Consider the following 14,631-nt stretch of genomic DNA (forward strand, 5'->3'; position numbering starts at 1 on the left):
TTGTTTTTGTTTTGCATTGCATGGTTCTGTGAACATGTCACAGCGCTGTGGTTGATTTAGCTTTATGTGCTGCCATATTTTTTGCCTGTTAACACATCCTGCTTTGTGATATTATAATGATGTTTTTATTGAGTTAATATTGTCAATTATTTTATTTGAATGTTTTTTTAAGTAATAATTTGTTGTTGTTGATCCACTTGTCCTGAAGGCTTTGTCAGTATTGGACTTTGTTTATTACAGTAAAACACGTTTATAACGAAGTCCCAGGGACGGCCAATTTAACTTCGTTATAAGCATAATTCGTTATATCCGTCAAGTTTACAACATGAAAAAGAGACTTGGGGAATGAAATTCACTTCGCTGTAAGTGTCAATTCATTTTAAGCGTGTTCGCTATAACTGTGTTTTACTGTATAGTGAGGCAGGGTTACCATTGTTCTGAAAAAGGTCTTTATATGACTACAGCCAAATACCTCTATCAACTGTTTAGTGCATAATACTACAGTACTACAAATATACAACACGGTTGTTTCACGATCTTGGATGTTCAGTGTTCTACAAATAGTGCTTATATAGAAGAATTACATGTACATTGAATATGGTTATTGCATTAAAGACTGGCTTATACAGAAATTAACAATTTTATATAATTATTCATTTGTACCAGTTTTATCCATTCCCCAAGTCCCAGAGAAAGGTATTCTGTAATGGATTTTTGTGATTGTTAAATAGTGATGTCACTTTTGCTCTAAGGTTTGATAAAAAGAGAGGAAATGATTTTTTATTTTTCAACATAGGAAAAAAAAATGAAGTTTTGCATCATTAAGTTACCTATTTAGGCAGGTTCTACTTGAGCTACTGAAACTATACTGATGGTATGTACTTTTTATGAGATGTTTTACCTGCATTTGGTTTAAGCTGCTGTCATCAATTAATGATAATTGTACATTAATAATAAAAAAAAACAACAATGACTGTGTTTTGATTTTAAAATAAAATATATAAGCTAAATTTGTCTTCATGCCAAATTGTCAGCAAATGCAGTTTAGAAACTAATTTATTTGAGACTGCAGTACTTTTTGAAGATTGATGCAAGGATAATTTCAACATTATTAGATTACTTGAGTTAACCAGGTGACCTAATGCAATTGGTCTTTGATGCTGTATGTGTTAACAATTTTAACTTCTTCTTGAAAACTACTATGCCAATTGCTATCTTTTTTGGTGTGAAGCATTTCTATGGCAAGAGGAATCTAAATTGTGGAATTCATGGCTTTACCTCTCCTGGAGCTTCATAGGTAGGGCCAAATATGTGGGGAAAAAGCCACCATTTTCAAAACTGTTCTCTTCTCCTGCACATGTGGGGACAAAACAGAATGCATGGTTATGATATCCATGAAGCCTTCTACCAAAATTGTGAAATTTATGACCCCTGGGTCAGGGGTTCAGACCCTCGGGGGCGGGGGGGGGGGGGGTCAATATGGCCATATTATATATGTATTTACTATAATAGTAAAATGTTAAAAATCTGAGAAATTTTTTTCTATTCCAATAAATATTTGTGAAAAACTGAATGCATGGTTATGATGTCCACAAAGTTCTCTACCTAAACTGTGAAATTCATTATCCCTTTGACAGGTGTTCAGGCCAATATGGCCACATAGTAAAAATGTTTTGATTTATTTCTATTTTCTGATGTACTATCACAGTTGTTGGAAATAGAGTCATGCATTGTTAGTATGATTATAAAGTCCTGATGTTAAATTGTGAAAATAAAATCACAGTCCAGGCCTTCGGGGCAGAAGTTGAGGCTTTTTATGGGGGGGGGGGGGGGGGGGGGGGATGAATATGGCCATTTATTGTATATGTATTTTTACTTATGGTAATTGCTGTGTTTTATCCATTAACAGTTTCAACTTCATCTAAAAAAATACAAGGTAAATCGACACTTGGCAATTTTACAATAGGAAATTATATAAATATGTGTTTTATTTTAGGGAATCTACTTTAATATCCTGTGCATTGTACATACTTGAAGAAATAACCTGAATGCTATTTTGTGTGCATTATAAATGAAACTATGAATATTATAAAAGATTACCATTAAAAACCTGCATGTCTCTTATTACCGCCCCTGGAGCTAGGGTATTGAAAATCTGAAATTCCTCAACCTCTTGACCCCCCCCCCCCCATTTTCATGAATGAATGTTTTTCAAACATCAAATAATAAAGAGGAGTCTCAGAGAGTTTAGACTTCAAAATGAGGCTTAAAATGCAAACATGAGACTCTCTGACATGTCAATCTAAGGACTATGGTACTCGGGTGACCATCAAGGCCTGTGGACCACTTGTTAGTTTTAAGACACTGTTGATCAATACAGCTCTTGACTATGTGCATCTCTGTAGTTGTCAAATCTCTGAAGTTACAAAATATCTGGAAGTTATTGAATTATTTCTGCAGTACAATCAATAAATATTAATGTGCCAATTTTCTTATTAAGGTTATTGGCTGATTTCAAACAAATGAAACCATAAATCCACAGTCACCTGATGTTATATATTTTTCTCATAATTAAAATAAGTGCCCTATACTTTGTACATGATGTTATATATTCTTCTCATCTTAAAAATAAATACCCTATATCTAATGATACATGCACATTATTAAATATATGGTATTTATTTAAATTACGAGAAAAATATATAACATCAGGAGCCTGGTATAGGCATTTGTTTTTAATATTATCATGAGAAAAATATATAATGTCAGGTGCTCATGGATTAATCCTTAAAGATTGTTTAAATATATAATTCAATATTCCTATATTACTTACTCTAAAAAAGAGTTATACTTCATGGCAAAACAATATTTTTAATCTCCAACAAAAACTAAATTTAACATCTTTAGATATTTCCCATAAGGATTTGAGGTTTAAGTTAATCAATTGAACAAAATCTCATCCTCTAACTCAGGAAAACTTCATTTTTACAGTAAAATATTAAATACTAACGAGTAAGATTACTTGAAGTTTTCCTTGAAAAAGCATGAAAGATCCCAGCTAACAAGATTAAGAATAAGTGCACATTCACTTCATAGGTGTCGGAACCAGGGGGGCTTAGCCCCCCCCCCCCCCCCCCACTTTTTTTGCAAACTTATACCTAACCATTAGGTACATAGCATCATAGAGGGGTCAGCCCATCCACTTTTTCTCGTAGCAAAGATTTTTTTTAATGATTTTGGGACTGGCAATATTACTGAGGATCAGTCTAGCCCCCCCACTTTCAATTTCCTTCTGACGCCAATGCACTATTCATTGAAACAGGTAGATATTGTAAACCAATTATCCCAAGAAAAAACATTTATGCTATGCTTGTAAATTATTATTCGAAAATGAAAGACATTTTGTACTTTACTGTCCTGTGTTTGACAATCTTCGATTTCATTATTGTGATATTTTCAATGATAAATTGTGCTGTGGCATTGATCCCATAAAAGTAATTGATAATCCATGTGATTATAATACTACAAAACGTCTATGTATCTACTTGGATAAATGTTTTATGCAGAGAATACGGTTCCAGGGACTATGAAGTATTGTATAAAACTGTCTTGCATGCTGTAACCTTTATGTTACAATGTTCTTTTGTCTGTCATTTGATTTCATTTTGACTGTATGCTGACATGGTGATGTCAATAAACCATTGAATTGAATTGTCTAGTAGTTGATAAAATGGCACGAGTTAACAAACTCTAAAATTTTGAACAGTTTATTTCTACTTTGAGTGATATTTCATACAATTTCCATTTAAAGGTGATGATATTAGAAAAGTTCACACAGTTCTTTAGTGTCACAGCAAATACAGTCCTGTTTTAAATTTAAAAAGAACTCCACGTAACTCTTACAGTTCCAATATTTGAGAAATAAATTTGTGTATTGTTTCACAATCTTGACTCCTCTTTCCACCATTTACATAAAAAAAAAATAAACAAACCTACATAAATTGCGTCACCACTTTATTGTTTCAGCAGCTCTCGAAGATATGCAAAAAATATAAAATAAATAATCATTCAACACCCATCTTTGAACATATTCAACAATAAACAACAAAAGTTTGAAAGCACTTTCACAAGTATAGATCTATCCATACAAACAGCTAATTAATGTCACTACTAGATATAAATAAGCATGCACTCTGTTAATTAGATCTCCGTTAAGATGTCTCAGTGCCCTGTTCCTGAGAGCCTCTTTCTGATTCAGCATCCATGGGTTCCTGACCCGATTCTTGGTTCGATTCACTGGAGTCCATTTTGGAGGGTTCTTGCTCTTTTGGTTGGTCCTCAACAAAAGCTTTAAGGTCCAACTGATCGAGAAACGACTGAATGTCCTTGACCCCTGATCGCCGCGCCTGTCTCACGGCCTCATTATCACCCGCTTCAATGCCGTCTAATTTCAGAATACTTCTGTTCAACATTTCTTCCAAATATTTGTACTCTTTGTCAGACTTTTTCCCTGTAAATGAATTCACTCGGCCTTTGATATGGTCTGCCTCATCCACTATTCTCCCAATTTTTTTCAAGTTTTCTTCATGAATTTTCGATTCTGATGGGGCTCTGTCCATTTGATCCCCACTTTCTCTGGATGCAGCAGGGTGTACCTCCGACTCTACACTCTCACTCCTCTGTTCTTTAGGGACCTCCGAGGCATCTTGTGGTTTCTGTGATTCTGTTGGCTTAAATTGGCGCCTCACCTGAGGAGGAGTTTTCGCCTGATACTGCTGTTGTTGAGGTGGGGGCACCTGATTTGTCGGAGGTTGGGGTGGAGATTGATACTGCTGGGGTGGCTGATATTGCTGTGGAGGGACAGGATACTGTTGATTCTGCTGGTGGGGGCCATCATATGGTGGCTGTGGCATCTGAGGCCCACTCTGTTGGTGGTAGATTGGAACCTGATGTGACTGTTTAGGTTTCTGTTGGAACTGTTGCTGTGGATAGCCCCCCTGAGAGGTCGCTGGGTGTGTCCCCTGACTCTGGGAGGACGGGGGATATCCTTGCTGGGGGTAGGGAGTTTGACTGGCCGAAGGATTCCCTTTGTAGAATGTATAGCCCTGGAGATCAGGGTGCTGACTGTGAGATTTTGAAGACACGTGTTGTACAGGGATTTCTCTTACTCCTTGGAAAGGCTGTGGCATTTGCATTGGGGGTGTGGCAGGTGGGGGGCTAACTCTCTTTGGTGACCCCACAGTCACAGGGGAGTGCATTCGCTTTGGGGACACCCGTCCAGGGGACCCCACTCGGTGACCAGCCTGGTGTGTCCATTTCTGAGGTCTAGAACTTTCATGAAATACTGGTATTTCTCTGGTGAAGAAAGAATTCTGCTCTGGAAATCCAAAGCCGCACTGTCTCTGTTAAAATAAAAGTTGAAACAGGGTTAGCTATTATCACATGTATAAGGTCATATTTTCCTGCAAAATTAAGATGATTAAAAATATTAATTTTAATTAAACTGATATTTAAATGAGAATTTCAATTATTCTAATATAAACTCAGAAAGCCTTAACGCTGAATGGATCAAATAATTATTTTAGGCCCAGTGATGGGCACCCAACCCTACCCCGAGGTGACAGCACAAAGCTGATCTTTGACACCTTTAGTTTCTCAAGAGAGTCTCTCTATTAAAAGATCCCTTGTTACAATTTCACTAGCTTTTCTTTAATAAGTTAATGCATTTTGAAACATGAATTATTGTAAACAAGGTAATTAATTACCGACATGAGCAGGTGATGAAGAAACACTTAATCATCCTTACCATTTTGTTTCGTGGATCTTCCCAGCTCGTGGTTTTAGTGTTATGGTCAATAAAGTATGGCCAACCTGTATTTCTATCGTGTAATACTTCCCAACCGGGCGGCAGATCGTCGAAGTTTGTGTTCGAATAAGGGTTTCCGTAGAACTGTCGACCAGCCATGTTTGGGCCTCTATATAACTGTTTTTCTCGATGCTTCTCAAAACCTCCAGAGGCAACTACAGCGCCACCTCATTCGGGAAAGCTCCGGAAGTTTCGATGGGCTATAAATAGAACATGTAAACAGCATGGCGAACAGACCGCTTACCTTTGATGTCATTAAAAGTTTCAATGGCATCTATATATGGGCACCTGATGATATATACCGGTATACATGTATATTTCTAGAGATATTCTAATATCAAGCTCTGTATCAAATAAGGGTTATGTTTTTTTTGTTTCAAGAAAAATATACGCCAGGTGCCTGTACATGTGCAATATAATTGTACCTATAGCTGTCGTATTATTATTAAGATAGGTATATTTGAAAAGCAGTACTGTATACATGGCTCAAATATAGAATATACATGTACATGACATCGTTGACAGATTAGAATGTATACTATAAAAAGCCTAAAAGGGGCATTATACAAAATTTAAAGACCACGATTTTAGCTCACCTAGCTATAGATATAGATGAGCTAAAAGTACAAATGCACAGAGATGTATGTATATACTTATTGCCTTTCTGTCAGCTGTCAGCTAACTTACCTTCGCTGCACAGCCCAATTTCACCCCAATGTCGCAAAGCACGGTCAATATGTACATGTACGATCTCCTTCCGTCTTGCTGTGGTTCAAAATATGTTTAGAGCTCGAAGAGACTGACCTTGGATGTGACGTAGGATGTATAGTGAAGGAGCTGCGGACCCCTTCTGTTTAAAAATACCAAGGAGAGAGAGAGAGATAGAGAGAGAGAGAGAGAGAGAGAGAGAGAGAGATTTTATCATACAATATTAATTGTAAATGTCCATGTACAGTTAATATATTTACAATAACTTCCAGTAATGAGTTTCTCTGCCGTCAATTTTCATCATCATCTGACTTTAACAATATGTACAGTGAACGATGTTTTGTACAATACGTACAATGAACAATGTTTTGTACAATATGTACAATGAGTGATGTTTTGTACAATATGTACAGTGAGTGATGTTTTGTACAATATGTACAGTAAACGATATTTTGTACAAAACGTACAATGAACGATGTTTTGTACAATATGTACAATGAATGATGTTTTGTACAATATGTACAGTAAACGAAATTTTGTACAAAACGTACAATGAATGATGTTTTGTACAATATGTACAATGAATGATGTTTTGTACAATGTGTACAGTGAACGATGTTTTATACAATGTGTACAGGAAATGATGTTTTGTACAATATGTACAATGAATGATGTTTTATACAATGTGTACAGTGAACGATGTTTTGTACAATGTGTACAGTGTACGATGTTTTATACAATATGTACATTGAACGATGTTTTGTACAATATGTACAGTGAATGATGTTTTGTACAATATGTACAGTGTACGATGTTTTGTACAATGTGTACAGTGTACGATGTTTTATACAATATGTACAGTGTACGATGTTTTGTACAATGTGTACAGTGTACGATATTTTGTACAATGTGTGCAGTGAATGATGTTTTGTATAATATGTACAGTGAGTGATGTTTTGTACAATGTGTACAGTGTACGATGTTTTATACAATATGTACAGTGTACGATGATTTATACAATATGTACAGTGTATGATGATTTATACAATATGTACAGTGTACGATGTTTTGTACAATGTACGATGTTTTGTACAATGTGTACAGTGTACGATGTTTTATACACTATGTACAGTATACGATGTTTTATACAATATGTACAGTGCAGGTTGTTTTGTACAATGTGTACAGTTTACGATGTTGTGTACAATGTGTACAGTGCACGATGTTTTGTACAATGTGTACAGTGAATGATGTTTTGTACAATGTGTACAGTGTACGATGTTTTGTATAATATGTACAGTGAGTGATGTTTTGTACAATGTGTACAGTGTGCGATGTTTTGTACAATGTGTACAGTGAACGATGTTTTGTACAATATGTACAGTGTACGATGTTTTGTATAATATGTACAGTGAACGATGTTTTGTACAATGTGTACAGTGTACGATGTTTTGTACAATATGTAAAGTGTACGATGTTTTGTACAATGTGTACAGTGAACGATGTTTTGTACAATGTGTACAGTAATTGATGTTTTTTTTGCAATATGTACAGTGAGTAATGTTTCGTACAATATGTACAGTTAATGATGTTTTGTACAATATGTTATTACCGACCTCCAGGTGCATTTTAAACTTGATCCCTCTGAAATATCAGAATTTATTAAATTGATTGTTAGTTTATTAGTTCGCTTGTTGTTGTTTTTAATTGTGAGTACACTTTTTGCCGATCGTTTAATGGTCAGCCTATGTTGCGAGAGAAACATTGGACAGCATATGAAATAATGAAAATATACATGTAGTTCCTTATATTAATGCAATCATTTATTTCAATCTCAACACCACTTTACAATGGTACACAGAGATTATAATCACACGGTATATGATTAGTACATACTAATAAACATCGCATGCATGCGTGAGAAAATGAACAATATGTTATTTGTACGTATAAAAGATCATGCAACTCTGATCGACTCGTTCGTAATTATTAATACAAATTTGAGGTATGTAGACTGATTAAGCGGGGAGCATTTCGTATTTATTTCACTACTAAAGGGCATAATTTTTGGTTTTAAAAAAAAAACAATAAAAAAAAAGCAACAACAAATACAACAAAAAACAACATATTAATTCTTTTAATAATGTCTCGGAACTATATACAGATGACAGCTAGGTTCGAAATCTACAAAAGCGATCCCATCTTTTTTCTGATAATGTATTTTTTAAACATATTCTCAAATTTTGATTCTTTCTTGTATATTCTATATATACAGTATACTTATTAATACTTTTAAGGTGATCGATTGAAGAATAGATTGCCAATTAATTTTGCTTAAATTGATCTATCAAAGAAAATTTTAGTTTTATTTTCAGCCATTTGTAAGTACATATTGAACATAATCTGATAATTGAACAATTCAATGTACAACAATTTTTTTAATTTATAACAGGGTTTTCAGTGAATGTTCTTATTGTATTACACAGGAATACACATAACTATATATTGGGGAACAAATAATAAAGAACTCCACTATCTGACAACCGAGCCCCTGTGGCACAGATACAATAAATTCCAGTGTCCGTGGTTTCATACGCCAAATTTTTACAGTTCAAAGCCCCGACTTTTATCCAGTTCTAAGACGAATTTTTCGTTAACCAGTCCAATGGTTTGCTCTGACCTACTTTAAGGGGTTAATAGGCCTATTCCATGACGTAGAGGAAAATAAACACTGCAGACGCATTTTAGCCAGATAACAATGTCGCTCTCGGCTGTGTCCCGTGTGTTTTGTCGATCAGCTTTTCGATTTCAACAGATCAACAAACTCAGGAATGTCCATGCGGTCAACAAAGTCTCGATCTGCAATACACAACCATTTCGTAGGACGTCCACTTGTCGCTGTAAGTTTTGCTCGAATTTCCTCAGTCGTGTATTGTGTGACTCGTCATATCACTAAAATCACTGGTTTACAGGAATCAAATTCACATAACTTTACTAGAAAGAACAGTGTGACACTTAGCTGAATAATTACCAGTTTTGAATTTTCAAAAAATACAGAGGAAACTTGAGTATTTAAAACAGGTGACTATCGGAAACGAGACAGCACGATTTGTAACGTTTTGTTGTTTGATTTTCAGTTTACTCAACTGAAGTGGAGTCGGATGACCCACGGACATTCACTGATACCGAGTGGGAGAAGCGCCTCACCCCTGAGCAGTACAGTGTGACCCGAGAGAGAAAGACCGAGGAGGTACTATAGCTTTCTTGTCACTATCCATAATGGCTACTCTGAAATCAAATTTTTATGATAATTTTCTCTGATAGGGTGGTAGTATGACACCTTACTGTCCTTAGGCTAGCAAATATTTTTACAGGACATGTTGAAGGAATTTTGATTAAATATTTACTGCTGGGGTAGCAGAGTACAGTTGAGCCTTTATATTGACAATTTCTTTATTATAAGATGCAGAATGAAATCTCTGAGAAAATGTTTGATGATGGATTAGAGAAATTCAATTTCCCCCTTATAAAGAAATGTTTATCATAATTTTTTTTGGTGCCCAAATAATGATTTATTTTTAAGGACACACATCTGCCAACATGAAAACTGTTTCTTAACAAATTAACCGATCTTGTCACTTCCATATTAATTACTGTATTTTCAGCCTTTCAGTGGAAATTATTTGAATCATTTTGAAAAAGGCACGTACCACTGTGTATGCTGTGACACGGAACTCTTCAGGTAAAGTGTTCTGAAAATTGGATTCCAAATTTTTGATATAAGGGACAGAGGGAGAGGACTTTTGTTTACTGTAGGTTCTCTTTTGAGCGAGTTTTATTGTAATATATATATATGTCTTTATTTATTCACCAATCAAGGGCCCTCAGGGGGCATATACATTAAAAAAAAAAAATATCATGATTATAGCAAATAATGAATAAAATAATAGCCCAGAATGTCCAGGTTCATATTACAGGCAACAATATGCAAAATGATTCATTAATACAATGAATGGGATTAACGCATTTAACTGTGTGAAATAATATGTGAACACAACAGCTATATATACAGAAACAAAGTGGCCTGAAAACAGAGAGTACCAAGGGACGGCGCCTGCACAGTCGATTAGACTGGTCTACTTGTACTCAAAGTGTTCAAGCCAGTATGCTTATACATAACATACCCCCCCCCCCCAAAAAAGTAAATACATTGCATATTATATATGTATATATAACTATAACCAATATATTCCACCTTTAAGAATCATTTCACTGAGTTGTGCCTACAAGTACTTGTAAATCTTCATTTGTTAATTTATATACTATTTCACGTACTAGTGGATGAAGTGTTTATGTATTTTATGTCTTTTCATCCACAGTTCTGATGCCAAGTACGACTCACACTGTGGTTGGCCGTCATTCACCGAGGCTTACGGAACCAAAAATGGAGACGAATCAACGTCCCATATCTTACGTCGACCGGACAACAGCATTGGAATGATTCGCACAGAAGTTATTTGTAAAAACGTAAGTTTCAAAATACATAAATTGTCAAGATAAGAATGGAATTTTACTTTCGGAATGACAATGACTTGTATGTACATTGTACTGTTCACCATATCTGTCAATGTAAAATTTCTAAATAAAGTTTCTTTCAAGTATTAGTGAGAGAATTGTAAATTTGAATTATTTTTTATGTTTTCCATTAGTGTGATGCCCATCTAGGTCATGTGTTCGATGACGGTCCCGAGCCCACTAGACAGAGGTTTTGTATCAATAGTCTCTCTCTTAAGTTCAAGTCCTACAGACCGTAAAGTGAAATATCGCTGTGTGCCTAACCCAGATAACTCCGTATCTATCCAACGGTGGCCAAAACATGAAATACCTACTCTTTTAACAATCAGTGGGTTTTTTTTTGGGGGGGGGGGGGGGGAATTGTTTTTAGACACAGAAACTATCTTTAAAGTTGATTTCTTTGTATCTTACCAAAAAATTGTAATAATTTACACTACTTGTAAACTAAGTAATTTCTGGCTCTGGAAAAAGTGGGGTTTTTTTGTAATACAACCATATACAGTAAAATACATGCAGGTCTGTATTTTGTATGTTGATCATTAATTAATCTGTTTCACACGAATCTCTCTTTAAAACACAGTTATGTTCAAAGCTCAAATCTGTATTATTTTTGTTTTGTTCATTTTTTTTTAGGGTTTATCATTACAGATTTGTTTTCTCATATCTGAGGATTTGATTTTTTGCAAGAAAAATTTGTTATTTTTACATTTTGTTTTGAGATAATGTTGGTTTTACAAATTTTATATTAGACACATAACAGATATATACCGGTATTCCTGATGCAATCAAAAATGGTTAGATTAAAATTCTATACAGTTGTTTTCAGGAAGTCAAATTACTGTGGTTGTGTTTTTTTATGTGACTTATGTAGAGCAGTATATGTTACTGGTAATACTTTTAATTATTTCAAGTTTTCATTTCTTAAATTGAAATATTTTCATTTCAATCAAGGGGAAAGGGTTCCATATCTCTTTAATAGGCAAGTACGTGTGATAGTTTTCTGGATATAAAACCAAAATATATCCATTTTAAGTTGTGGAACTTGAAAAAGGAGAGACCTATGGAATTAAACATGTCATATTGACTACAGTTTATTGTGGAAGTTGTGTCAAAAGGCCACATACAGCATTATTTACAAATACATTTTGTTATAATAATAGAGGAGATGGAAGATATTTGATCTTTTATAGGAGGAATTGTCAAAGATGCTACTGAAAGAAATAAGTATTGTGCATCTTTTACAAACCACAAACAAGTAGTAAGAGGGATACCCATAGAATGGATGATGTAACAATTAAATACATCTGTGGGACGGTCAGGGAATTTCTCGAGTTTGACCTTGATATTTTTGCTACAAGCCCAAGTCAAAACTGTAAAAAAAAAATTTTGCAAAGTATATAGAACCATTTTAACTAGGCCTTGGACTTTCTGTAGGACGTAGCTATCATTTCTTGCGTCAAAACATGTTAAAAATGACGCTGGATTGAAGTTAAATATGCACCAATTGGGTAGTCTTAGTTCAGAAACCAGACAAATTGTCTTGATTTCAATTAGCTTTCACTGAGTGGGCAGCAATGAAATAGACAGGCATACGTCACATTGCTGTTTGACACAACTACCCAAAGTCCAAGCTCTTGTTATAATGGTTCTACATGTACTTATATGTACAGAATGTTCTGTTGTATATGTAAGTTACATGTAATACAAATGTTATGTGGTAAGGTTTTGAATTTTTTATTTTGGGAGGGGGAATAGGAGAAAAGAAGATTTATTTAATTTTGTGTGTGGGTTTTTTTTTATTATATTATAATTATTTTTTTTTTTTTATATAAAATTGCAATTTCTTGTGCCATTTTGTTTTTTTTCAAATGCCAGAATTGATGGTGCTGTGTTTGAATAAAGTGGTGTATTGAGTAGGATTAAATAATTAATTGAAATTTTTAATTACCAACTCTAAATTGATATACCTTGTGTGCTAGTCTTCTTTATGTTTTTTTTTTAAATGAGCCATTATCTTTACCTTTTTCATGTAAACCATGTTTAGTGCATGATAGAGGTGCCATTTAGTTTACGGGGTTTCCTAATGCTTAAGTTTCAATGTTTTACATGTCAAGTGCTCATTCTCTCCAACTTGTCAAAGTAAAAACATCTGTCTTGTATTGTGTGCCAGGATTATTTGTTTTACTGGATGTATACATTTTACTCCGAGTGCCCTAGTTTTCAGACAGTCTGATGAAGAATTATTAGTTAGTGATCTGAGCTCTCTATTCCTCCTTTTTTGTGTTGTGTATATTTTGTTTTGCATTTATAATGTCTAATGTCTATAAGTTTAAAATGCTGGAAAATTACACTAAAAAATCCATATTTGTTTATTTTGATTATCTGAAAATGACTCATACATGTACCACAATAACAAAAAGATATGTATAAAGAATGGGGAAAACCATAAAAAGGCTATGGTAATATAGGCAACATTTTTGAAGCAATAGAATTAACTATTTTTTTGTAGAAATTGAGCTTAATTCTAGTATGCATAGCCTGTGTTTGATTATTTTTAGACATAGAGAATATTTAACATGTTTTGGAAAGTTCATGAAATACTACCATGGTGTAAATTTTTTTTAGTTTATATAATTTGTGTGATTTTATGAATAAAATGTCAATCTACCAGTCCATATTATTTATGAATTTATGAATTGTGTTGTGATTTATTTCTCCATAGCTTTCCTTGTGGCAAAAAAGATAGTGTATCAAATACAGAGTGCATATTGTCAAGCTTTTTTGGGGTTAAACATGTTTTATTGTAAAGATGGTATATACAAAAGGATCGGGCACAAGTTCTGCAAACTTAAAACGCCGTCTCCTGTGAAATTTTGACACAAAATATACTCTATGACGAAAACATGACAATATCGTAGATCATAATAAAATTCCATCATTGAAGTTATACCAAAGTAAATAATCGACAAATAGGAAATAAAAATTATAATAAGGTTTTGTATCTAATTTATACATGTTAAAACCGTATATATCTCTTTAAAAATAGCTGAAACGTTAAAAAATAAATTTTCATTTTCTGCAATACTGATAGAGTTATCTCCCCATAACAAAACGTTAGTGGCGATAACATGTAAATTTTCTATTCTAAAGATAAGATTGTCAATTTGAATAAATCATTTAGTGGAATATTATATTTTGCACAAGAAAAAAATTTGATACGCATCTTTTACTTTTCCACATGAACATAAAGGACTATCGATGATTTTTCATCTATATAAAACAATTACTGTATGTTGAAGTCTAGTGTGAATTACATTTCCGTAACGTTCTCCATATGATGGAGGTTGTGATTATGGAAGACAGAAAACCTTTCTTAAAAGATTTTAATGTTGGCAAGTTTCTTATTTTTAAAGGTATATGTACCATTCCACAAATCTATGGCTGTTGGAACAACAGATGATTTAAATAAATGTAAAGTTTTA

General features: G+C 34.0%; 2 protein-coding genes across 2 annotated transcripts; one reads left to right on the plus strand and one right to left on the minus strand.

Annotated features, from left to right (window-relative positions):
• Positions 1-3,997: 3,997 nt before the first annotated feature.
• Positions 3,998-6,042, minus strand: LOC128164573 (BAG family molecular chaperone regulator 3-like). Its single transcript, XM_052828494.1, has 2 exons — positions 5,807-6,042; positions 3,998-5,402 (listed from the first exon to the last, which is right to left on the minus strand). The coding sequence occupies exons 1-2, from the start codon at positions 5,963-5,965 to the stop codon at positions 4,212-4,214; spliced, it is 1,350 nt and encodes a 449-aa protein (XP_052684454.1). The 5' UTR covers positions 5,966-6,042; the 3' UTR covers positions 3,998-4,211.
• Positions 6,043-8,972: 2,930 nt separating this feature from the next.
• LOC128159736 (methionine-R-sulfoxide reductase B2, mitochondrial-like) lies at positions 8,973-14,631 on the plus strand. The gene is made up of 5 exons (XM_052822924.1): positions 8,973-9,474; positions 9,712-9,824; positions 10,240-10,316; positions 10,954-11,101; positions 11,284-14,631. Exons 1-5 carry the CDS (start codon positions 9,333-9,335, stop codon positions 11,386-11,388), a joined length of 585 nt encoding a protein of 194 aa, XP_052678884.1. The 5' UTR covers positions 8,973-9,332; the 3' UTR covers positions 11,389-14,631.

The sequence above is a fragment of the Crassostrea angulata genome, chromosome 1, assembly GCF_025612915.1.
Source record: "Crassostrea angulata isolate pt1a10 chromosome 1, ASM2561291v2, whole genome shotgun sequence".
In the NCBI taxonomy this organism is placed as follows: domain Eukaryota; kingdom Metazoa; phylum Mollusca; class Bivalvia; order Ostreida; family Ostreidae; genus Magallana; species Magallana angulata.